At 37.8% G+C, this 24,811-nt stretch overlaps 1 protein-coding gene across 1 annotated transcript in view; it reads left to right on the top strand.

Moving 5' to 3' along the window:
* Positions 1 to 22,891, top strand: part of LOC148675379 (uncharacterized) — a 48,400-nt gene extending 25,509 nt beyond the window's left edge. The window contains exons 2-3 of the mRNA XM_088626645.1: positions 16,248 to 16,430; positions 17,663 to 22,891. Coding sequence (XP_088482771.1) covers positions 16,248 to 16,430; positions 17,663 to 17,914 — 435 coding nt within the window. The 3' untranslated portion in view covers positions 17,915 to 22,891. The remainder of the gene's footprint in view (positions 1 to 16,247; positions 16,431 to 17,662) is intronic.
* Positions 22,892 to 24,811: the final 1,920 nt, after the last annotated feature.

The raw sequence follows: 24,811 nt of genomic DNA, 5'->3' as shown, positions 1-24,811 counted from the left end.
TAATTCAATAAATATGCACTGGATATCAAAATACTGTTTGCCTGTGATTGTTTCTTGTACACCTGTTATTTTTGCCTGATTAAGTTATGCTTCTGTGACAGCTACCTTTATATCAGGAATGGTACCCTTCAACATTGAAATGTTCTAGTGGTTCAGGGTACAATATGTGTAAACTGTACATATTTGGGTCACCTTACTTAGTAAGAGCTAAAACTGGCAGAGCTAAAACCTGCATATAAACTACTTAAAACTAGAGCAGAGCTAAGACTGAAGGAAGTACTTTATCTTACCCTTGATGATACTGAATACACTATGATTATTGTAGTTCACATGACCGGAACAAGGCATGACCTGTGAATGTAGTCTGAAGAAATATCTGGTAACAGCATAGTAGGACTGTCAGACTCATCCTTAGTCTAGACTACTTCTCTCTTCACCAGTGCTATCCAAGTCTTTATACACTATGGTCTTTGGAAACCCACATAAACCAAATAGTACACGGAGAAATTATACAGAAATTAGCTCTAAAATGAGAAATCAAAAGGTTATGGGCAAAGTTTTAGTTATGCTCAGAAACTAGAATGTACTGTATGCTAACTATTCGTTATAAAAGTAACAAAAAGGAGATGTATATACTGAACACACTGGAAGACTGTAAAGAGACACGCCGGGAAATTGCAGACTTGATCAATCTCAGTAATGATGATTAAATGTACTTTTTCTAAAGTCAGTTTTGTATTTAAAATGTATAGATGATAAAACTAAGACACAGGTGTATATCTACTGTACAGTACTTATTAGTCAGTTGCTCTTCTGGAGCATATTTGCTTAATTGTTATAGTTGTTGATTGGCTTTATTATTTGACCAGATTGACATAATCACATTTTTAGAAAGCCAGAGATCCATGCTGATGTACACATTTTCTTTTATTGCCTGCCAAAATAAGCACTACCTGGATTTGCATCTGTGTAAATGGAAAATAAACAGCTTGCTTTACACAAAAGGAAACAAAAACAATTATTAACATTATTAGCAAGTTGTCATCAAATGGAAACTCTGTGTTAGCATGTGAACCAAATAGAGTATGAATAACATATATCTTACTGGTCAATTTTAGAACAGGCTGGCATAGGTAAAAAAAAATTGGGAAGTGATGTATCAGCCTGAAAGTGAAATACAACCATCTGCATCAATCATTCCAACATATTGTGTGTTGCAGAATGGTTTGAAAAATGTAAAAAAAAAAAACATTTTCAGAGTTAACCTCTGGTTAGCTGACTAGCATGAGAATTTTGCGTCCTATTTAAAACCGACTTATTTAAAATCAAAGTTAGCTTGCCCACGAGGAAAAACACAGGCCTGATGAGTTTTGGGAAATGAAAAAAAGAAAGTAATGTACCTTCATTGATGATGTTTTTAAAAACATCTACAGTGTAACTATTGTTTGTGTCCTTCTCTAAAAAAAACAGATAAAACTTGATGGAGAGCTATTTAACAACGTTGTGTGGAAAGAGTTCAAAATTAGGTTAAATCCAATTGGCACAATGGAGATAATTATGATGAGTTTAAAATGAGTTAGAATAGATTCTCAAACATTGCAGCTGAAGTTCATGCTCTCTGAACCCCCAGCCTAGATGCTGTGTGTGTTGGGGGTGGAAGGGATTGAAGTGGACTGTGTATATAGCACTTCTGCATATTTAGTAGATCTAATTCTTAGCATAATTGAGCACAGCGTTCTTTCAAACAGCTGAATGTTTTGTTGAACAGAGTTACTTCTGTTCTTTTCTGTTATTAGGGTCTTAATTTTTGTTGGAGATATTTTATCAAGAGATTAAAGCAAAGGCATTACATTTCGATTTAAAACAAAATTCAATAAAAAGGGGCTTTGATCATTCCCCCTGCGGTAGAGTGAGTTTGGAAACTATTTTTTTTTGTTACAGAAAGATAATTACAGGATCTAGGTAAATTAAGATTTCTTTTTAATTGAAGAGCGGTTGTCAAATCCGACTTTCTTCTGAATCTCCGTTTCTTATCCTCAGGAGAAAGGAGAGTGAGATCTTATCATGGATTAGGCTGGTGATATTCTTTAAGATCTAAAATGTGCATGACCACACAGCAGTCACAGAATAAACACTCAAAATTTAGAAAACAAAACAGGAAAGAAAAAAAGCATAACATGCCCGATCGGCAAACTCAACACAGTAAGGTAAAACCCAAGAAGGTAAAATCTTAATTTTGTCAACAATTCCTTTTCAAGCTGCTTTCACTCCAAGGGTACTCAAGGCAAAGTAAGTTTGGAAATTCTTAAATGGATATGTGCTTGTTAGGTGATTGCATAATGAAGTTTAATGTTCTGTTTGTTTAGCATGGAGCTCTGCTTTTCACAGTCCCCCACCTCCTGTGCAGAAGCTAAGCTCTAGCTTCTGAAGTGGAAACACTTCAGTTACTGAAAGTGACAACATCTTAACATAAGCTGAAGGGAATCTGCTGACAATTTCCCCCTATTTATTGTGCTTAAGGGGGTGAGGACAGGCTGGCTTGCCTTGACAATAAAGGAAGGTCCAGGTAAGGGATTAAGCAGGTGATTGCTAATGGCCAATTTATGGAGAAAAGGTACGAGGGCTTTTGTACCATCAGGATAATTGTTTTCCAGAGTTTCTCATTGCAGGTGCCACCAGACATAAGTCAAACCATGTAATCCTCGAAAATCCAGCCTCTTCCGAGGAGTGTTAACCAGGAATGTTCGGCTGGGTCAATGGATTATACAGAATTCATGGTGGTAGCTTGGCTGAGAGGAGGTATTAGAGAGAAAGGGAGAGACACTGCGCTGGTGTTGTATTAAAATGAGCCTACCAGGTGGTCTCAGAAAAGTGGACACAGTGTGTCAAGTAATCTGAAAAGCTGGGGGTCTTTGCAGCTCATTGGCTGGGGTCCTGGTAAAGAGAGCTGGCTATGGGGGTGGCACTAATGTAGCTATTGAAGCCTCAGTGAAATGTCTGTCAGGCTTGGTTTACCACAATCAGAGCAGTGATTAGGGTCCTTTTGATGACAGGTTTAGTTTTCTGTCCATTGGAAAGAAGGGGGGGTGGGAAGGAGGAGGGGGGCAACAGTGGTGCACGCGGGATGAGAGAGGTTGGGACAGAATATTAATGTCTTGCACTAGGGGCCTACGTAATTTCCCAGCAGGTCAAGGGGTCAGGTTTGTATTTAGTTAGCGGTAATGATCTCGTTAGGGATCTGAATGGACCACCGTCTAAGCCCATTCAGGGAAATGAGCGTGCCTTCCCTTCCCCCTCCTTTCCCTTCCTTGTGTGGGCTTACACAAGACATGAACTGTGATTAATGGACTTCCAGGGCTTAATAACTTGCAAAACAGTATTAAACAAGGGGAACCCGGGACAATTGGAGTGGGACCCAGGAGGAGTAGGAGGTGGTTGTAAACAGAACCAGCACAATCGCGAGGCATGGAATTAACTAAAATGGACGCATACAATGGTACAGCTGGCAACTGGCAGGGAGCCAGGCCTGGGAGAAAGCTCCATTGCAGCTTCCAGGTGGCCCCGGCTAGCCCAGCCTTTTCAGTTTTGTAAGTGTTAAAAAATAGAAGAAGAGAAAGGGTACATTTTCAGAGGGAGAGACAGTGAGAGGAAGCCATTGAGCAGAAACAAGAAAGAGATTAAAGAGCAGAGAAAGTGATAAGCAGATAATGGGAAAGACATTCAATGGAACAAGTAATCCTTGACATGCAAGCACAAATATGAATGCTTTTGTTTCTGTATTTAATTTAACCCAGGATGCTAAAGTGGGAAAACAAGAATAGTAATTTAGACTCCCTGCCCTCCCCCCTTTCCTTTCTCTCTGCTCGTACACTCCTATTCCCATCCCTGCCATCACTGAGAGTGTTCTTGTCCAGATAAACACAAATACAACTGTGTGCTAGGAAAGGCTTGGGCTTGAGTGCACCTCCCAGAAGCCATTCTCTCTATTCAGTGAAGAATTTCAATCAAATCAATACTGTGCAGCAGACGGTGAAATAAATTTGAGCACTTAGAACACGGGATGAAAATAAAATGTTTGTAAAAAAATGTTTTTAAAAAGCACTATTTAGAAAACACCCCAAAAAAGGATAAAACGCTGATATATAGTATGAAGCACAATATGAAATCAAATGGAAAAATAATATTATACAGTATCAAGGTGCATTTAAAGCATTAGCTCTGACAAATATTGAATTTTACTTTTAATATTTGATTATTTGGAAAATTCTTATATAGAAATTCACAGGGAGTATTTTTGTATTTTATTCTTAGACCCAGGGCAAGGAGACAGGCAGTAGGGAAAATATAGGAAAATATACAGGAAAGGAGGATTAGGAGCAATTGTTTCAAAATCTTTTTTCAAACACCATCTAGTGTCAAAAGTGAACAAAAAAATGATTTACATTATTTTGGTTTTGTTGAGACCTTTCTGACACCTGATACCTTAAATTCATTTGTATGATTTGTATTTCATTTCTAGGTAGCTGCAGCATCTGATATGTCTGACCTTTTTCCTTTCATTGGTACATATATAAAGGACATTTTAGGCTAAAAGAAAATTAATCTGTCTTCACTCTAATTATATTTCCAATAAGTTATGTTTCCAAGTGATTCCGAATACAGCATTTATTAAAACTTCAGACACATGATTCACACAATCAATATAACATTTTCAAAACGGAATAAGGGAGCAAGGAAAGGATATACTGTAGATGGGCTGGTGGCCTGTCCAGAGCATACCCTGCCTTGCGCCTGTCTGCTCGCCTGTTTCTGGCTCCTCTGAAACTCTGCATTGGATGAAATGGTTGTATGTATGTATGGAATGGATAGATAATAAATATTTATATGCATAAAAATCCATGAATATTAAAATCTGGTGAATTGGGTTTAAATCTGTCCTCCTTACACAGTGATAGAGCTTTTAAATAAAAGAGGAGTTATCAAAGCTGTACTACGGTATATGTAGAAAATTATTTTGTATTTTCCTCGAAAATACGATGTACACACTCCAGTTCATAACCGTAATACAAAACGTAATTTATGGAAATATGCTCTGCGTGATTTGTTTTTCTTTAACAATATCTCTAAAAGTAAAAATGTATTTTCCTTGCATATGGAAATTGTAAGAGATTAAAGTCATTCTGTCCCATTGGGTTTCCTAGTGGAAACAAGTGAGGAAGTAGGCGTATTGAAGATGCTGCGTTGTGTGCAGGTTCAAAGCAGCAGTAGGACTCTAAATAAAAACATACGTGGGAATCTAGGTCTTCCATGGGGTTTAAAGGTCTGTCCACTGGCCTCCACATCTTTTCTGGGGCCCAGATCTTTACTGATGTGTGAATCTTTGCTTTCAACTGACCCTACGTCTGCCATTCATTCACTGAGAAGAGGTTAAACCATCAGAGGCCTACTGTAAATCCTCTGTTCCGGTGTGTAGTGTGTATTTAGCTCTCTATGTGTTGTCATAACCCCTTTTAGACAACAAGCAGTACGTGAGAATTTATGAGAATTTCAAATTCTCTCTAGCAATTTCATTTTTTAACATTCTGTTATTAGTTGTCTATTATATATAATTGCTTTATAATACTCCAGGTTTGATTCATGGCCTCTAGATTCATTTTGACTTTTGGTACAATACATTTCTTACAAAAAACTGGCTGTGTTGTCACATTAAAAAAATGTTTCTCCCTTGGAAATGGTTTGCTTAGACTGATTTTCCTTGATTATCCTATGAAAAATGGTCTCCCTGGACTAATTTTCATTTATGAAATCTTTTCTGCCTTGGAAAAGAAGGATCTATCCACCTTACTCAAAACTCAGTGTGCCATAAATAATGATTCCCCTGGGCCTATTTTTTTTCATAACGCTTTCAGATGTGTTTCTATCAGCAGTTTGTTGAAGTGAAGAATGCTTCACTTTTAATATAAAACACCAATACACGGAGAGATTATTATCATCTTATTTATTAGCCAAATATTATTTTGAAAAATAAAACTAAAAAATGATCAAAGTTTTTTCAGCTCAAAGTAGGAGCATTTACAGTATTTTCTATTGCTATGGCACTGTCATAGGAGCTCACATATATAATACATTTAATTTATGTTACATTTTGGTGTTAGTGTAGATATTCACTAACATGTATGAGGTCTTGTCTCAATTGCACTAGCTACCTTTACAAATATGAGAAGCCAATTTGGCTGATGACTTTAACAACAAAGAATTACAGACTTTCCTTTAACACCAAACATGTCACCAGATTAGGGCAATTCAAGAGCTGAAGAGTGCAGGATGAAGTGAACAGAGCCAAAATGACAGGGTATGGGGATGATTGATACCATGGCTATAATGTCGAGGAAGCGCTTTGTAATGGTTACATCTTGTTTACACACCTGTACAACTGGCTGTTTTTCCCTTCAGTGAGGGGATTAGATGCAATCTAAGAAACCGAAACCTGAAGGTTTAAAACCTTCCCTTTTATGTTTATTTCTTGTTGCTATGGGGAAACAACATAGTATTCCTCTTAGTATAGCCTGTTAAAGACTGTGCTTTACTACACTCACATTTTAATTTTCAATGAATGTGACTTTGCTGATATTAAGGATGTTCTTTGGTCATTTACTATGTTTACCTTAAGCCAAACAACTGCAGAAAGGAACTGTATACATGTTTAACTTATAAAACACATATCATTTTAAAAATACTTTTTGGCTTGTAATGCTGTAGTAAGCATAATTTAGATTAATTTGGCTATTGAAGGCTGAGAATTTTTCTTTTTTAAAGCAGGCAGGAGCCCTGCTATTTCATTTTATTATCTTCTAATCTGTTTTTGTTTTCTGCAAATAATTGTTTAATTGGAATTTGGTTAATACTATTTTGAGAATTACTATTCCTTCAAAGTTGTGTGACTTAATATTATGGAAGTTAGTGTAGGAGATATTACATGCACAGTTTAAAAAAAGAAAAAGGATGTGCAGTATATTATAGATTATAAATATGTATAGTATACAGTATACTAATTGCATGAATTAAATAGTAAAACTTTTTTCTAAAGTACTTCTATGTGTTTTTTATGAACAGATAATCTGTACTTTAAGTGGCTTCTTTTATAATCCAGATTATACCATCTGGTCATGTTATTACCAGAATTACAACTGGACATGCTAACCTGTCTTATTTTATTTGACCATGACAAAGACAATATATTATAATTGCATCAGGCAGGCTTTATCTCCTCTAACATTATTAGACATCTCAGTTGTAAAACTGGCGTTATTTGACATTCTCTTCAGTCTGTTTGCTGAGAACTGGGCTGTGACTGAAATCAGAATGAATGACACCATTAAGAATAGGTTGGATCTAATCTGTTTTTCCTTCAGCTCAGAATTTTTACATTTGTATTTACCTTTTTTTAAGTAAGATTTTTAAAAAATATTTGCTCAAGCCCTTAACACAATCACCGGCTAAGAGGTTGCTCAGTTCTGCCGTTTTTATCCCCACTTGTCGACGATGCCAATGTGCTTTTTACAGCTGTTCTAGAGACGTCGTTCAATCTCTAGGCATCAGAATTCCCTTTCAGCAGGGGCCATGGCTCGACTCTGCCGGTTTTGTGAGACTGCTGAGTTAAGCTTTCGACTCACCGCATTGATTGTGGAGCAGATTTTTATCATGAATAATGTATCTGAAAATAAATGTATCTTTTAATAGCAGTTGCCCATCTGAAGCGTTTCAATTTATGGGGTTTACACTCTACAATTGTCTTCTGTCTTTTTGAAGTCCTGCGTTTCTTAGTGTCCTAGAGAAGTGTAATCAGGCTTGATTCACTAGGTCAAAACTGCTTTTTAAAGAATGGTTTTGTTCAAGTTCACTAAACAGAAGATGAGGAATAAACTCCTAGTGTTGAATCTGTGTAATAATTGTATTTAGTGCATGAGGAACTGATTGATCTGATTAAAATCTGTTAAATCAGATTTTCTCGTCTCTCACTATAGATTCCTTTCCTGAAAACGAGGAACAGAATGCATTTCTGCATGTACAAATAAAAAGATAAATTCTTATCTCAAATGCTTATCAAACACTTTAAATAATTATTTAAAACAGAGTTACATTGTTTAGTTTTTGCTGCAATTGGAGGACGTATTGGTTTTTCTGTTGCTTACAATTTTTTAATGATATTTGTTGTGTACATTCACTCAACAAATTAATGATTGGTGTTAACTAACATATCTATAAAGGAGTGAATAAGAAAGGAATTGCTTTTTTCTGGCTCTAATGTATTTTTGTATTGTTGGGAAGTAATATGAAATTATTATAGACCAATTTATTTGCTTCGATATAAAGAATGATTTTGGTTAATTAGAAAGATGTTCAGTTTTTTTTAATTTTTCAAAAAATTAAATCACATTATAAATCAAGTGGAAAATTGCTAGACAGCAATTTGAGAAGATATTAAGCTTTATTTTTGGTGTTCACTGTGCACTGAATAAAATACAAATTGTATGAAATACTATGAACAATGAAGACACATTCCCTGATCAATACACTCGATCTTTTGGGGAGAAACAAAAACTCATAATTTGAAGCATAATTGTAATTACATTTTCAGTGGAAATGCAGTAGGTGAAAAGCAAAAGAATGCTCTTTACAGTGATAAGTGCAGATATCTTGTTTGATAATTAAAGCAAAATCTTAAAAAATATTATATTTAGGTTGTTTCAAGAAAGTGGTTTTGAATCTCAAACCAAGCAGCCTTTGAATGTGCCGCATAGCTGTGTACTCCAGTATGGGGACAATGAAGCTTACTTTGTTTAACTAGGATGATGTGGATTTATTCTGTTATCAAATTCACGATTCCATCAGGCTTTACATTTATACTTGAGCTCTCGGGAAGATAAATGGTCCCGCTTCCTTAAGACACTGTTTGTGTAATCTAATTCCAGAACTCAGTAGGAATCTTTAATAATTGTTCTGCTTCAACAGAAAGCAGATGTGGTCTTTTACGTAGTTATTTTTCCGTACACTTTACTGGTTTATCAATGTGATTGTGATTCTGCATTTGATTAAAAGAAAACACCTCCTTAGTAATGTAGAAAGGCTTAAAAAGTCTTGCTAATTGCTGACATGGTTTTAGCTTGTAAACAGTTTGGTTAAAGAAGATGCTTTTTCTTCTTTGAAAAAAGATGCTCTTTTCGTTTCTTAAAATGCAGATTACTGGATCTATCTGAAGTATATCACTTCTAACTTATTTCTAAAGACCTGTTCTCCCCTAGGGAGATTTCTGACTTCTGTGACATTCTAACTTTTATGTTGTTTATGTAATTGCTTATCACTCCCAAGCTGAAAGACATATTTTAGTGGAATGGGTTAGTATTAGAAAGCTAAAACTAAACTAAAGGCTCTGTCAGTGTTAGCATGTTTAGCCAACAGCAGGTGGCACAACGTACAATGCAGTTCTTAGAAGGACATCAGGGGATCTGGTAACCTGAAGAAAATCACGTCAACGGGCAAACTGATGTGTCTGACAGCTATGCACACTTTTACACATAGAAGAAAATGCTGCAGATGACATGTCAAAATGCAGTAGCCCGAACCCTATTACAGAAAAAGCAGACTGTAATTAATCACTACTTGTTGTCGGAATCTGTTTCCAGATGTGATGTGCAGGGTTCAAGAATTTCAATTATTACGGAATCCCTGCTATTAAAAAAAAACAAATTTAATTCAAAATAACTGGAAGAAAACTACTAGAAACCTGACACTTTGATGTCAAGATGGGTACTGAATATAGCATCTTGCAAAAATCCTCCTTCCAATTTGCAGATTGTTTTAAGTGAAGATTTTTTAGCTTTTTCCAGCTTCAGTTTGAATGCTATACTGTACATACAGAACTCCCAGAAACAGAAACCCCAAAACTACAATATGCTGAAATGATAAAAAAACACGAAGAATTCACACCCCCGGAATCAGTCATTTGTGGAAGTTCTCTTGGCAGCAATTACTGCTGCAGGTCTGTTTGGATAAGTCTCGACCAGCTTTGCACACCAGTATGGAGGATGGTGCAATTTTTGCCAGTTCTCCTTTTAAACCTGGCCAGGCTCTGTCGAGTTGGTTGGGGTTTGCTGATGGACGGCAATATTCAAGTCTTGCCACAGATTCTCTTCTGGGTTCAAGTCAGGGCTTTGACTGGGCCACTCAAGGACATTTACTTCCTTCTTGTTCAGCCACTCTTTTGTAGCGTTGACCTTGTGCTTTGGGTCATTGTCCTGCTGAAATGTGAATGTTCATCCAGCTTAGGTCTCCAGTAGACTGAACAGGTTTTCCCTTAGTTTTACAGTACTTCGCTCCATCTATTTTTCTCTCCATCTTGACAAGCTTTACAGCCCCAGGGCGTAACGATGCCACCACCATGTTTGACAGTAGGGACAGTGTTGACGTTATAATGTGGTGTGTTGGGTTCGTGCCAGAGGTAACTACCTTAAAACCAGAAAGTTTCAGTTTTATTTCATCTGACCACTTATCCTTTTGTTATGCATGCAGACATCTGCTTTGTGTTACTCTGGTCTTTTATACTGGCAACAATGTAAAAAATGCAACTTCAATTCTGTCTGGAAACACTATGCAGGAAGCCGCAAAACTGGTTTGATTCATGTCTTTTCCTGTGGTCACTGACATCATAAGTAAACCCAATCTTGGTTCATACTTACAGTATATTTTCTCTCGTCTTGGCCATCCGGTGGAACTTACTAGATATATAGCTGAAGAGGGCTAATTACTGTATCTCGTCATATCCATTACTGTTCTTGCTTGTTCAAAGCAATCTAACAAGTTAGTTAAGGTCTACTTTTCTAAATTCATGTTGAACATCCCTAGGATCTTATTTCCATATACAGTAAGGTGACACTTTAGCTCTAAATATTGTTTCCACAACCTTATACATAAAAAGTCAAAATGTCTTGTTTTAGGTTAGTTACCCTGGGTGGACAAATTAATAAATTGCATCATTGACCTATGAATCTAGAATTATAATATATAAACAACGGATCAAGACTTATAGATTTTATAAGTTTCCCACTTATGCACTAAATATCAGCTCAAATTAGTTTGTCAAACAAGCCAAGTTCTGATACATGCTAAACAGAGTTTGTGACACGTCTTTCCATTTCTTTGTGGAATTGTGCATGCTGTGAAATATAGCCTTTTGAGCATTAAATAAAATGTCAGTCATATAGTTCTGAGGTATCTAAGTACGTGAAAAATATGCAGGTTATTTCCTGTGTGTATTGAAAATAAATGTGAAGCATGCACAGATTTGAATAAAGCTTTAATTACACTGTTTTGGTTTCAACATAATTGTCTAATATAAATACATACACAAATTTTACTTTGTGGTTGTCCTTTGATGTCCTGAAATGTATTAAAATATTTTGATAGGTCATTCCTCGTTACCTAATCTTTACAGACTGGCACTGTATTATGATTTATTGAAATAGTTTCGCTACTGATGTTGATACAATTTATTTTTGATGTAATGAAGTAAAACTTGTTGACCTGTTTGGTCAGGTGTTTTATTACTGATATTTATTACAGCTTAAGTAGTCTTTAATGCGTTCTCAGAACTAACATTGTGTGTGAATAGTCTGAATGTCAGTCAAGTAACTTGATATTTCCACAAAACTGCTAATGTAAGATAAGATCACTTTATTAGCCATATACAATTTCTTGCATTAGGAATTCATCTTTTCACATACCCCAGCATGCTCTCCACGAGACACAGACAGGGAGAGAAGCTTGGGGTCAGAGCGCAGGGTCAGCCATTGTACAGCACCCCTGGAGCAGTTGGGGTGAAGGGCCTTGCTCAGGGTCCCAACAGAGTAGGATTCCTCTGCCGGCCGCGGGATTTGAACCAGCAACCTTCCAGCCACAGGCGCAGATCCTGAGCCACAGAGCCACCACTCTTCTGTCTAAAGTGAGACAGATGCCTAAGACATAGTAAGCATATGAAATGCTTGTTTTATCCATTTCTAATTCCATTGATTGATCCATTTTTCATTTACATATTTTGATCAATTTGAGCCTAACTCTTAGATTTTGATTTGTTCACCACAAAGCACAAACACACAATCTGTGGCCTTGAGCCACTTCTTTTGCATGATTGAGCCTCATCTTCTTATGCCTGGCATGTACAAGGGTTCCATCTTCGCCTTCCAGTGAACAGTCCCTCATTTACATGTCTTTGTACTAGTGTACACTTGTTCCAGTTTGTTTTAACATAAGACATGCGGAATTTAATTCTGATATTATTCTCCTTGGCATTTTGGTTTGAGCAAAATTCTCTTCCCTGGTAGTTCATGTAGGTTTCTGGGCATGTCTGTGTTGTCTTCAAGCTTGGTTTTCATATTTACAACTTTGCTTAAGAAAGACAATAGGAAAGACTTAGATATGCATTTGTATCTTAGTCTTTGATTTTTGTGTTTTTTCTAGGTTTTGTATATTCTGTATCTTTATATATTTCTTCATGCCACTGAATTCTTTCCTCCGTGCCAAAATTAATACCAGATAATACTACTTTATATGGGCAGATTTGGATTGCCAGCTTAAGCATATGAACATAAGAAAGGTTACAAATGAGAAGCCCATCTACTGTATCTCAGATAGTAATCAGTAGTTATGAAATCGAATGATCTCATCCAAGCAGTTCTTGAAGGATATTTGTTTCAACGACATGGCTGGCTAGCTTGTTCCACTGCCCTACATCTATTTGGGTAGAGAAGTGCCTCCTGTTCTCAGTTCAGTTTTAAATGCATTTTTAGGCAGTTTTCACTTATACCTTCTGGTTTCTGTTTCACTATTTGTTCTAAAGAAACCAGCTGAGCTGACTTTGTCAATGCCTGTAAGGATTTTAAATACTCATATCAGATCCCCTCATGAACTGCACACATGGACTTCACACGTTCCAGTCACCATTTTAACCTTTTGATACCTTATAGCCTGCAATTAAAATGCATTAAAATATTTATTTATGTATTTATAGATCCTATCCAACAACTTCCAACTGAAATATGTATTCTAGATGAAAGAAAATTAATGAAGAATAGAAGCTGAAATAGCTTGGTTAGATGTGTCCAGACCGTTTGCAAGAGCAAACTTAAACTAGTTCAGGTATAACCAGTCTCCTTCAGAGTTACACAGCAAGTTAATTGGCCTCCACCTCTGTTAAATTGCAGTGATTCTCATCATTCCAAGATAAATGCAGCAGTTCCTATAGGCTCCTTTTGCTTTGTAGAGCGTTCAACCTTGAGCACCTATGAGCCTTCAAAAGAGCTCTGGGACAAAGCTATGGAAAGGCACAGATCAGAGGATTGGTATAAAAAAATCAAAGGCCTTGAATGTCCCTTGGAGCATGGTCATGACCATTATTAAGAAATTGAAGGCAAATGGCACCTTCAGGTCCCTGCACAGATCATTCGGTTGCTTCAGACTGGATGACCATACAAGTAGGAGACTGATCGGAAAGGCTATACAGGAACTAATGACAACGTTGAAAGAGCTAAAGGCTTTTATGACCAGGACAGGTCAAAGTGTGCAGATAACAGCAACATCCCAAGTCCTGACAGCCCTTGCTCAGCACTCTGTCATTGGGTTTTCCACTGTCTCAGCCATGTTCTTGTTTGCTCTGCTAGTGACCTCTCGCTTTGCTTGCTGTTTACCGAGCTCGCCATGTACCAGCCTCTGCTGAGTTTTCCTGGATTCCCCTGGCTTGTCTCCTCTTGTCTCCCCAGCTTCAAACCCTGCTATGTTGAGTACGATTTCTGGATGTTTTCTCTACCATCAGCGCCTGTCTCTCCATCATTGAGCCCTGTGGTTGTATTCAGCCAGGGCTCTGCGTCCCTCAGGTCACCTAATGGCTGAGCCAAACAAGAAGAATACAGTGGGCAATGAGAAAATCCTGCAGGCGCTGGCTTTACAAGGAGTCTGCTATACGGGACTCAGGTGCCTAATGTGTCTGAGCCTAAGGAGGCATTTTCAGGACTTGTGTGCTGCCATGACCAGCATGCAGCAAATACTAGCCACTGTGCATTGTAACAGATGTACAGTAGCTTCTTCATCAGCTGTGGCACTGTCGTCTACCTCAGCACTCTGCAGCACAGCCTCCGGGGGAGCTCTTTCACAGTGAACCTTCAGGGGTGCCCTTTTCCTCCCTGCTCTTGTGACCCTGACGGCTGCAGAGGATTTGTGACTCAGTTTTCAATTCATTTCTTTCCATGGGACCCTCTTCCTTTCCCTCTGACCCAGCTAAGGTGGTGTACATGATCATGTCCCATCCTGCACCGCCTGAAACCCTGCCGGACAAACCGTGTTACCCCTCTCGGCCAGACCTGAGGTCCTTCAGTTGGGCCCCAATTTTACACTCGCAGGCCACCCGGTTATTCAACACGCTGTGGAATTAATTTGGCAGCTCTTCTGGTAGCGCACATTGAGTTTGGATATAGAGGGCTGTGTAGCAGCGTTCCCCACCTGCAACAGGGCCAAAGGCCTGGGAACAGCACCTGCAGAACTTGCACTTCCATTTCCCATTCCGTATTGCCCGTGGTCATCCATTTTAGCGGACGTCATCGCAGATCTCCCTCGTTCCTGAGGCTGCACCATGATCCTCATTATTATCGACAGGTTCGCAAAGGCCACCCACAACCCATTGCCCAGGCTTCCATCAGATAGTTTCCACTTTCATGGACTTCCCTCAGATGTCACCTCTGCCTGTGGCCCCCAGGTTTGGAGTGCCTTCTGCAGATTTCTGAGTATCCAGGCTAGCCTATCATCGGGGTACCATCCAGAATCCAACGGCCAGAAGAAGAAGAGGATGAACCGGAACCCGGAGACTTACCTGAGATCCCATGTATCCGATTTCAAGGATGATTAGGTGGTCTCTCACTCTGGGCCAATTTGTCTCAAAACATCATATATAACACCTCTATGATTCTTTAAATCAACCAGTGAAGAAGTTTCTTGCTTCTCTACCTGAACTGCTGTGCACTGGGGCAGCTGGCACATAATGGCTGCTGAGTGTGACCCATATCGGGTGGGGGGGTTCTCTCTTGTGTGTAAAGCGCTTTGGGATCCTTTGAGAATCAAAGCTTTATGCAAGTCCGATACATTGCATTTTAAATTATTTAAAACAATCCCTGTCTCACTAGACTGTATTCTGACTATGGGTGTTGGATTCTGGTACAGCCTTTTTTTTGTAACCATGCTTTTATTTTATTGTCACATCCACAATAAAAACAAGAGAGAATGTTAAAAAATTAATTCATTTGAACAGCATGTTTTATATATAGCTGAAGTGGTTTTTTTTTTGTCTGAAAACATTATTTGTAAAAAATGTTCAATTGTTCTTATATAATTGCTATTCATTATCTCGCAATAGATACAGTAAGCTGGATCTGCAGCTCCTTGTGCTTAAAAGAAACAACATTTGCACAGTACTCTCATTAGTTCAGTATATACTCTGTTTTCACTTCAAGTTTCCACACTAACATTTTGAATGAATAAAAATATCATTAGTCCCAAAAAAATTTCAAACTCTAGCAAGTGACCATGTCTTTGTCCATCATCTGCAATTCAAAATGTAATTGCACTTTACTGTGCGCATTTAAAGAAGTTGGGCTGATCCTAAAGAAAAGGCACAGTGATAGTGATACTTGGGGAAAAAGAGACTGGTAAAAATTTAGACAACAGAAATGTATAAAATAATTTTAAAAATTGTTAGGCCCGCATATCAGTGTATAACAGTTACTTCAAATGCTAAATATATCAGACTATCCTCCAAAGCTTCATTATTACCCATTCAGTTCACTTTCTAACCAGTTTATCCAATTTGGGGTCACAAGGCAGGTGGGGCGTATCCCCACATGCAACAGGCACAAGGCAGGATGCACCCTGGACAAGGGTGTCAGTCAGGACCAAGTTTCCCAGAAGCCAGTTGATCTGTCAGAGTGTCTTTGGACAGTGGGAGAAAACCGGAGCATGCAGAGGAAATCCACACAAACGCAAGGAGAACAGAGAAACTCTACACAGATAGCATCCCGGCTCCAGAACTGAACCCAAGGCCCCAGTGCTGTGAGGCAGCAGTGCTAACCACTGTGTCTCCCTTCTATTATTATTATTATTTATTTATTATTATTATTATTATTATTATTATTCCCCTTCTTCCTCCCCAGGCTGGACCCTCTGCTCTGTCAGTCTACGCGCTGCGCCTCGGTCCTGGGGAGGACCTCCTGAGCTCCCTGGTCACTTTCGTGGAGAAGAAGAAGCTGAAAGCCCCATTTATCATCACTTGTGTGGGCAGCGTCGCCAAGGCAACGCTCAGGCTGGCAAATGCCACTGCTTCGAATACTAATGAGGTACTTGGCAGGGCTGTTGGCGGCAGTAAGGCCACTGTTGTTGTGCTCTAGGAGTCAGCTGTGGAGGTAAACAGTCGAAAGGAAATCAATTAAGTTTTTGCATAGTGTTTTTCTCTTTTTATTTTTTTGGCAAAGGGTCTAATCTTCAGTGGCACATTTAAAACAGGGAAAGCTGCCTTTAATCCTGTCTGCTTTGTATAGCTCAGACGGGATTGTTTTAAGGGTTACGCTACTCTTTCAAGACAAACATCCCGCGAAGATCAGAACGGGGCTAAAATGTGATTTACTTGGGAAATGATAAAAAACACTTTTCAAACATAAAACGTCATATATTTCTAGAATCATTTGTGAATGTACTGTATATATTTTCCAAAATGGAGTTTCAACATTAAGATGATGAAACAAAATGGGAAGATGAGCAAGAAGGAAACTGGGAAAAATATGATTTCGTGAGGGGATAATCTTGAAGTTAATTTTTTGTTGGAGAGTATATTTTTTTGTCTGTTTAAATGTTGACCAGTATCAAACTGTGACAAGTTTAATTAATTCACACTGCATGTTTGTCTCAGTAAATTGCTCTCAATAAAACAAAAATACTCAGTAAAAATTTGGCACTCCATAGCCAGATTTGTTTGGCTATAGAACTTAAATAGAGAAGTGCAGTAATTAATTAATATGTAAATAATCCACAAAAGTAATTTACCAACAAGGAATTTTCTTTGTACTTTTAATTAACAGAAAAGGAAGCTTAATGATAAAGCATAATAATGAACTAAGTTGTCTCATTTTTATGAATCACTATAACAATGAGGCCTACAGTGTTACGTTTGTACTATTCTTATCAGAAACACATGAACATACTTTAAAAGGTGACTGTTGATAATCATTTATTTTAAGTCAGAAAAAAGGGTTCAATGCTCTTTAATAAACATTCTCAAACACTGAATTCAAGTGGCTATAGCCAGAATACCTGCTACCAAGACACCGGTGCACAGTGAGACAAGTCTACTTTTTTGTGTCTTATTTTTTATTTTGTTTTTTCCAAAAACTAAAAAATGTTCCCCAAACCATGACCATGAAACATATCATTTATCAAGTATTTGAGGGCATGTCACAGTAAGTGAAAAAAGGTTACAGACCCACTTGCAAATTATTTCTTTCCTGAACTAGCACAGGGCTTAGGAGGCTGAAAGAGCTTCCCATGGGTTCTCTTCCTTTGTTTCTCTTTTCAGATCATTCATCTCAGCGAAAGACTTGAAATTGTCTCCTTGGTTGGCACCCTGAATAAAGAGGCTCACCTGCATGTCTGTCTGGCTGACAAAGATGGCAAAACTATAGGGGGACACGCAATGGGCAACTTGGAAGTGTTCACGACTGCCGAGCTTATCATCGGCGAGGCGAGCAATCTGCAGTTTACCCGAGAGATGGACGAACGCACTGGCTTCCCAGAGCTTATCATTAGCTCTCCCTCTAAACAGGCCTAGCTATTTGCACTCTGTAGAATACAGCCCCCCTCTTTTTCTTCCATCTAAAAAAAAAAAGTGCGCTGAATAAATTGGCCAAGACCATGCCTTCTCTGCTCATTGCATCTCTTTATTGATTCAGACACTTTGATCGAGCAGATACTAATCAATTCTTCAGTGGAAAGACAGGGGTAAAATAATTTCAGGCAAACTCTTCAAATGAGTTGTCATTAATTTGCCTCTTTGCTAGCACTTGTTTGCTCAGAACGAGAAGCTTTGGGCTTTCTCTTTCTATTAGCAGGGTTGCGCTCTTGGGATTTTCATGGGCTGCTAGGCGTGGGGAGCTGGGGGGGTGGGGGGGGGCGAATCTACTATGTTTGCTCATCCTTACAGAGTCACTTATTACCGCTAATTGGGAGGGACAGTTCAAACAGGCACAGAGGAGCAGTTGTCACGCGAGCGTGACATGGGTGCAGAGAGGCAGGCAGTGCCGGCTGCAGGGCCTAGCCCCATGCCGCCCTCCTCTGCCGCAGCACCCTGGCTGGAGGCCCAGCTCCGCATCCTGTTCAAAGTGGGTCTTTGTCAGGATGGGCCCATTAGCAGTCAGCAGTCTCAAGAAATGTGACCAGGACAAGCCATTGGAGAGGGCTGCAGACAGACATGTGGCTGTCTGAGACACTTAGGAAGTCAACAGCTGACGGAAGGGGTGACACAAAAGCACGGTCCTTTAGCCCTGGAAATGTGATCTGAATGTAATGTCCCCTTTTTGTTTTGTTTTTTTCTGTTTTCTGAGGGGGGGGGGGTTCGCATCAACGTCTGAATCTACAATGTCACTAAGGTTCTGCATGGTACATGGAAGCCAGCCCCCACCCCTCCAAAACAGGCTTTTTCCTGATTGAGATGCAGTTCCAAAACCCCTGAAAACTCTGCTACTACCATTATTTTTTTTTCCCCCCGAAGCACTGCGAAAAGCATTGCTAAAGCAGTACATGCTAATTTCAAGGATTATTTAATACCATAATAGCTGCAATTATATTCCGTATAAACCGATTTAAGGTATAAGCACCAATTAGTAACTGGTCATTATCTTAAGCATTTGGAACTTTGACTAAAGTAATAGCCTGACATTCTGCAGCCTATGCAGTGAGGCTCATGTAGTGCAGACATAATTAGAGGTGCTTGTTTGCTTACAGTCTCCAGAGAAATGATACAGCCACTGCCTTCAAAACTGGGAGTGTGTAGTTCTTAATATTAATATTGACATACAGTGTTTGCTACAATTAGGGGAAGGTTTGCACTACTTTCAAACACAGTGCAAAAACCGAACCTTTGGAAATTTCAGTTTGAAAACATGATCAAGTACAGAACTTCTATTTTGTGTGACCCCTTGAATCTAGTAAGAATGAGTAACAATATTGCAGTAAACCCATGTAGAGACTGTTTCCCATTCACAGAGATCTTATTTGCAATGTTAAGAAAAAAATGCTTTCACACTCAAGGTTAGAAAATTACAATACTAGCAATTACTGCTGGGTTGGGTTTAACAGAATAATGGGCAGACAATAAATTCAATCAAGGCAGGGTTATTCCCATTAACACGGGAATCACTATACCTGCATGTAATTATGATCCAGTCATGTGTCTGAGATTAACAGAAACTTGAATATGGTATATAATTTTCAGTTATTATATATCACAATCCTCAGAAATAACACATACTGCTCTCATACCTTTGACAGACATCCCCTATTGTAATTATTGCTAAACTGGATGGTGATCATAATATTATTATTATTAACACTCTATTTTGCTTTGGGGATTTTTTCCTAAAAAAACTCATAGTCAATGCTTTAGAAGTTCCATCTAATCAGACTGCTAGCCATTTGGGGCATAATTTCCACAAGTTGCTTGGTGAAATGTTCATATTGTGATAATATCAGGCAAACTCTTTAATCCAGATTGATTTAAAGGTGTTTCAATTTCTTAAATGTGTTTTTTTTTTGGAATCCACATCTTGGTACTGTACATCCACAGTGCCCATGTGTGCAGGGAGGTTGATGGAGTTTTCCAGCTGTACTCCTCCTCTGGGATTTAAACCCACAACCCTCGTCACTCAGCGGTTTCTCACTCCACTACTTTTCTCCTGCTTTCTGTTTCATGTGCAAGTCTGCTTTTTGGTGTCCTTGATGGCCAGCTACGTTTCTTGGCACGGTTACTTAAAATAGATGACATACAGAACGCATAGATGCATTTACTGTAAGTGAGGGGTAAAAAGGTAAGCTGGTTTCATTCATTCCGCGCTCTTATGACACAAAAGTAAGGTTAGAAAAGGACTTTTGGGATAAGGGGAAAGAAATACAATGGCGGATTTCAATGCGTTTTTCCACATTCCTATTTGAGGGATTGCTCCGCAATCGCCAGTTTCCTAGCCGATACCAGGGATGTGTACTCCCACATCACAACACATTATATTTGACATCTGCAGCAATGTGATCAGGGTTGAGTGCAGCAGGAACTTCATTTCAGCAGGCAATGTCCGAGCAGTGTAAAGAAACGGGCATAAAGTATTTTGAAGCACTGATACTGTATTAATATATCATTTCGCCTTGCGTTTAATAAGGTCAGAATTGCTTTTCTATGCAATTCTTTGACCATGATGCTTTTTTATACAGCCAATGAAAATTAATTTCTTGATTTACATCTTTTTGTTCATCCAGTTATACATCTGACAAGGCATTTGAGGATCTTTCCTAACCTGTGAGCTCTGTAGAACTCTTTTGCCATCTAGTATATAAAGACATTTTATGAAAGATATTTTTAAAAAGATGTTTCTTAACCAGTTTGACAATTGCATGTATAGATTTGTGTACACTGAAATTTATGTCTAAAGCATTTAATGATTTCTTAGCTCACAACTTGCAAATATTCTGAAATGGGTCTGTGGATGAAGCTTTTCACTAATATTCAACACCTGTGTTTTATTAGTATCACTAAATGAGTATTCATATTCAACACTTAGATAGTTGAACTGCTTACGGATATTACTCACATTTCAAAGGATTTTAGGAATAATTTAAGCAGATTTTTAACATTGATTTATGTGATTACCTTTTCATGTAGGAACTGCAGGAACAACATACAAATTAAGTTAATATAAAACATATCTCTAAAAATATGACAGTACTGTCAGAAGGGTCACTTTACCTGTGAAAATCCTGCAAAGAGATCAAAGATTTTAATGCCAAAGGTTTTTTTTTATTTAAAAGGATCTTCTAGCTATCACTTTGTGTTAGTCTGTTAATTTTTTCTTCTTGAATAGTAGTGTCTTACAGTTTCTGTAAAGCAGTAACTACAGGCGAGCATGATATCTTTATAATATACATGGTTAATCGAACATCGTTGTTATTATTGATTTTAGATGTTCAAGCTAGGCTACAGCTGACTTAAACAGAGCTTCCCATAAAATAAATCAGCACTGACAGGCTAATGGGAATACTCACGGGTGCTGTACTGGGTTTTGCTAATAGATGTTAAACTAAATCTCTCTTTTCAAACTGTTTGACCTGCTACATCCCAACCAACAATCTGAAAATTCCCTGAGGGTTTTCTGGTTGACCTCAAGGCGAGCAGCTCACGTTGGTAATAAAATAGTCTGACATTTCCAGTTTTAGGGACGGGCAGCAGGAGATACATGGAGGTGGGTGGGAACATGGTGTTGTAATGACATCTTGATGGAGCATCATTTACACCCACAAAAGCTGAGGTTGATTCTGTATGTATTTTAATTGGGCTTTGTGTCTGCCTCACAGATGCCCACTGTTGATATAAGCGGCATTTGCATTCTGTCTTTTGTTGCTGACACGCAGCGCTAACACTTGCAGTGTTTTGCTTCCTTTGTATGGTGTGTCGGAAGAAGATTTGAAATGGTTTCTCATGTTCTGTCGCCATGTTTGAGACAGCGGTAGTCGATAGCTCACAATAACAAGCCATATGCTATTGACAGGCTTCAGCCTGAAACCCTGGTGTATCCTGTCATAGTATAACAGCCAAGAAAAATGTTAACTTCTTTAACCAAGTCAATTATTCACCTGGGTAATATTAAGTTCCAATTAAATTTTAAATAAAGAGATCTAACGGCATCTTGTTATTTTAAAGCCTTTTCTTTTTAAAGTGCTGCCTTTAAATATTCAACGATGAAGGGAAAAAAAAAACTTCAGGGATGTTACATACGGCAGAAAAAAAAAAAAAGAAACCTCATGCAGATTGAATCCAGGAGTGGAATGCAGATTTTATTTTCTTAGTTGCTGACCTTGATGTGAGTATCTTGAGTGTCAAAGACTCTCCAGTCAGTATTGTTCACTGGAATAGAATGTTAATGAATCAGGATGTTGAATATTAAAATCTCAGCCAGCATTCAGAATGTTTTCAAAATGCAGTGGTATGTTGAGTACCTTGTCAGTAAAACATTGAATTTTGTTTAAAGGGATCAATAATAGTAAAATCCAGGCTAGAGACATTCCTTAAAATTCCAGCAGGGTGGGTGCACTTCCTTTTTTATTTGAACATCAACAATTCCTTAGGCAAGACAAGAAAAAAAAAACACTTTAAGCACAAATAAGTGCTGTAAGATATTGTGCTTTTGGAAGGACAATACCCCTTTCAGTGCGAAACGAATGCTGAGTCCTTCCTCCAGGCCCGGAAGTCATTTATTTTGTCTGGAGACAGCTGCAGGGTCTTTTTGTCTTTGACTTTTTTTCTGGTTACTTGAAGGAGCACGAGCCTCAATTGTTTTAAGCAGAATGCGGCTTTGTATCAGCTGGAGGTTGTTTGTGCATGACAGGAGAAAGTCAAATATGGTAAGCAGGCAACAAAAAGATATTGCTTCAATGTGTTCAGCTGTAGTAACATTTAAGAGAAGCGGAAAAAAGGCAAAGGAAGAATGAAGACCAAATGATCATTTTCATGCTTCCATCTTTGAAATAAAGCAGAATTGCTGAATATACTTGTTGTGTAAATCATTTAGTAGACAAAGGTATTTAAAAGACAAAATCAGAATATTATTGCAAGCATTTGTTTATATTCTAAAAGAATTACCCATATTCCATGCATTTTCGTCCGTTCAAGATTTCAGCATTTTCTTCCTTCTGTTTATCTTACTATAATAAAGAGAAACTTTATTGTTTGTGAATTTTCTATAGGAAACTATAGAAGAGCTCAAGTACAATGTCTTGCATGAAATGTGCACACGTACTGTATATGCATGTGTGTGCTGTTTGCCTAACTTTAGTGATGGCAGGCTAGATTTTCTTTTAAGCTGATTTTAGTATTTATTATGACATATATAATGCCATTATTAAATCTTTTTTGCTTTCAAGCTAATTCACTGTAAGACAGTCAAACTACAGTACATGGAAATTACAGTACCATAACTGACAATATGTTTTTATTGATTTATGAGATGAAGAATTCTTCTGATAATTTTAAACAGATGTTAATACATATTTTTAAACTATTCTGTTATTGTGAATGTCAACATGTTAATAGACTAGTTGGCAATTTAATCATTTTTAACACAATTGGTGCTGAAATGCTGAATTTTTAAATTAATCATCAAGTGTTTTTTGCAATGATGTTGTTACAATGTAAGGATAAACTTAATTTTAGAAAGAATAATCTAATTATTATTAATTATTTGTATATGAATATCTGTGCCACTATAAAACCCTAGTTTTGCATTCCCATACTCACATGCCAATACTAAAGACAATCTTCCTCAGAAAACATCATTTTCTGCTTGTGATGCTCTACTGATATAAGTAGCTTGGAAAAGAATTACTTTAAGAGTCCAGATTGTTTCCTTCCTTTTCATAATCAGACTGTTATAATACAAGCATAATTAAAGAGCAGCAGTACTAACAATGTCAAAAATCCCGTGAACCCTCGTTAGTCTTCTTTTTTGTCAAGCATGGCTTTTTCCTCCATGCTCAGACTGCATATAGCAGCTGACACATTTGAGCTGGTTTTAAAACAAGAGAATTTGCCAGGCCTGGGCGCACTGAACTCCCGAAACACTGGTGCAGCAGGCTGAGTCGAAGGAGCTTTATGGCACATAAATGTATTCACACTCCAGAAAAGACTATAAAAGCGCAGTTTGGTTTTGTTTTAAATTCAAATTTCAGAGGGATTTAAATTGAGTGAAATGGTATTTTAAAAATATCAGCTGCTAACATCTGCAGATTATGATTTGCATTTGGAAATTGGCTGCTTGAATTAAACTTGGATGGCTACTGTCAATCTTCTTTTATGCACACTGTTCATTTACTGAAATGCTAGAGGTCAATGCTTTGTCCTCAAATTGGTTATGATTTTTTTAAATCATTTTTTTCCCACTTTTTCAGCTTGTTATGATGTGTAATAAGAACAAGAAAAGGATGTCATTAATTATGTACTGAATATGAATAGCTGAAGTTGGTTAACCAGTTTCAAAGGATGGAGGCTTGAAGGAAGTTCCTTTTTGTCACTGTATTTTGGTTATCAAGATTATTTTAAAGGGACTGTTCTGTTGCGAGGGTGTATTATCTTATGTATTCAGCTTTCAGCTCTTCTTTTTCTCCAGATGAAGATGAGCTTAATTGAGGTTGTGCTTTAAAGTCTGTAGAGCTCTTCACAACCTCATAGGAAAGCATTCAGAGCCCTGCTCATTTGTCTTGAGTATGTTTTAGATGTAAAAATATTATTTACTTTTTATACTCCAAATCAAAAAAGCACTCTGCAACTAGTTTGTACAAGCTGTTCCTTACAGAAAAAACACAGTAGACATTTGCTGTTGTCAGTGTGAAATATTGCAGATTTATTTTGGAATTAAAGTGATAAATGTACACTTATTTTTAAACAATGTTGTTGATATAAATTCAAATT

This window comes from Lepisosteus platostomus, chromosome 3 (genome assembly GCF_059453375.1).
Source record: "Lepisosteus platostomus isolate fLepPlt1 chromosome 3, fLepPlt1.hap1, whole genome shotgun sequence".
Taxonomy (NCBI): Eukaryota; Metazoa; Chordata; class Actinopteri; order Semionotiformes; family Lepisosteidae; genus Lepisosteus; species Lepisosteus platostomus.
The sequence above is the reverse complement of the archived record's forward strand: the minus strand, read 5'-3'. Positions and strand labels throughout refer to the sequence as shown.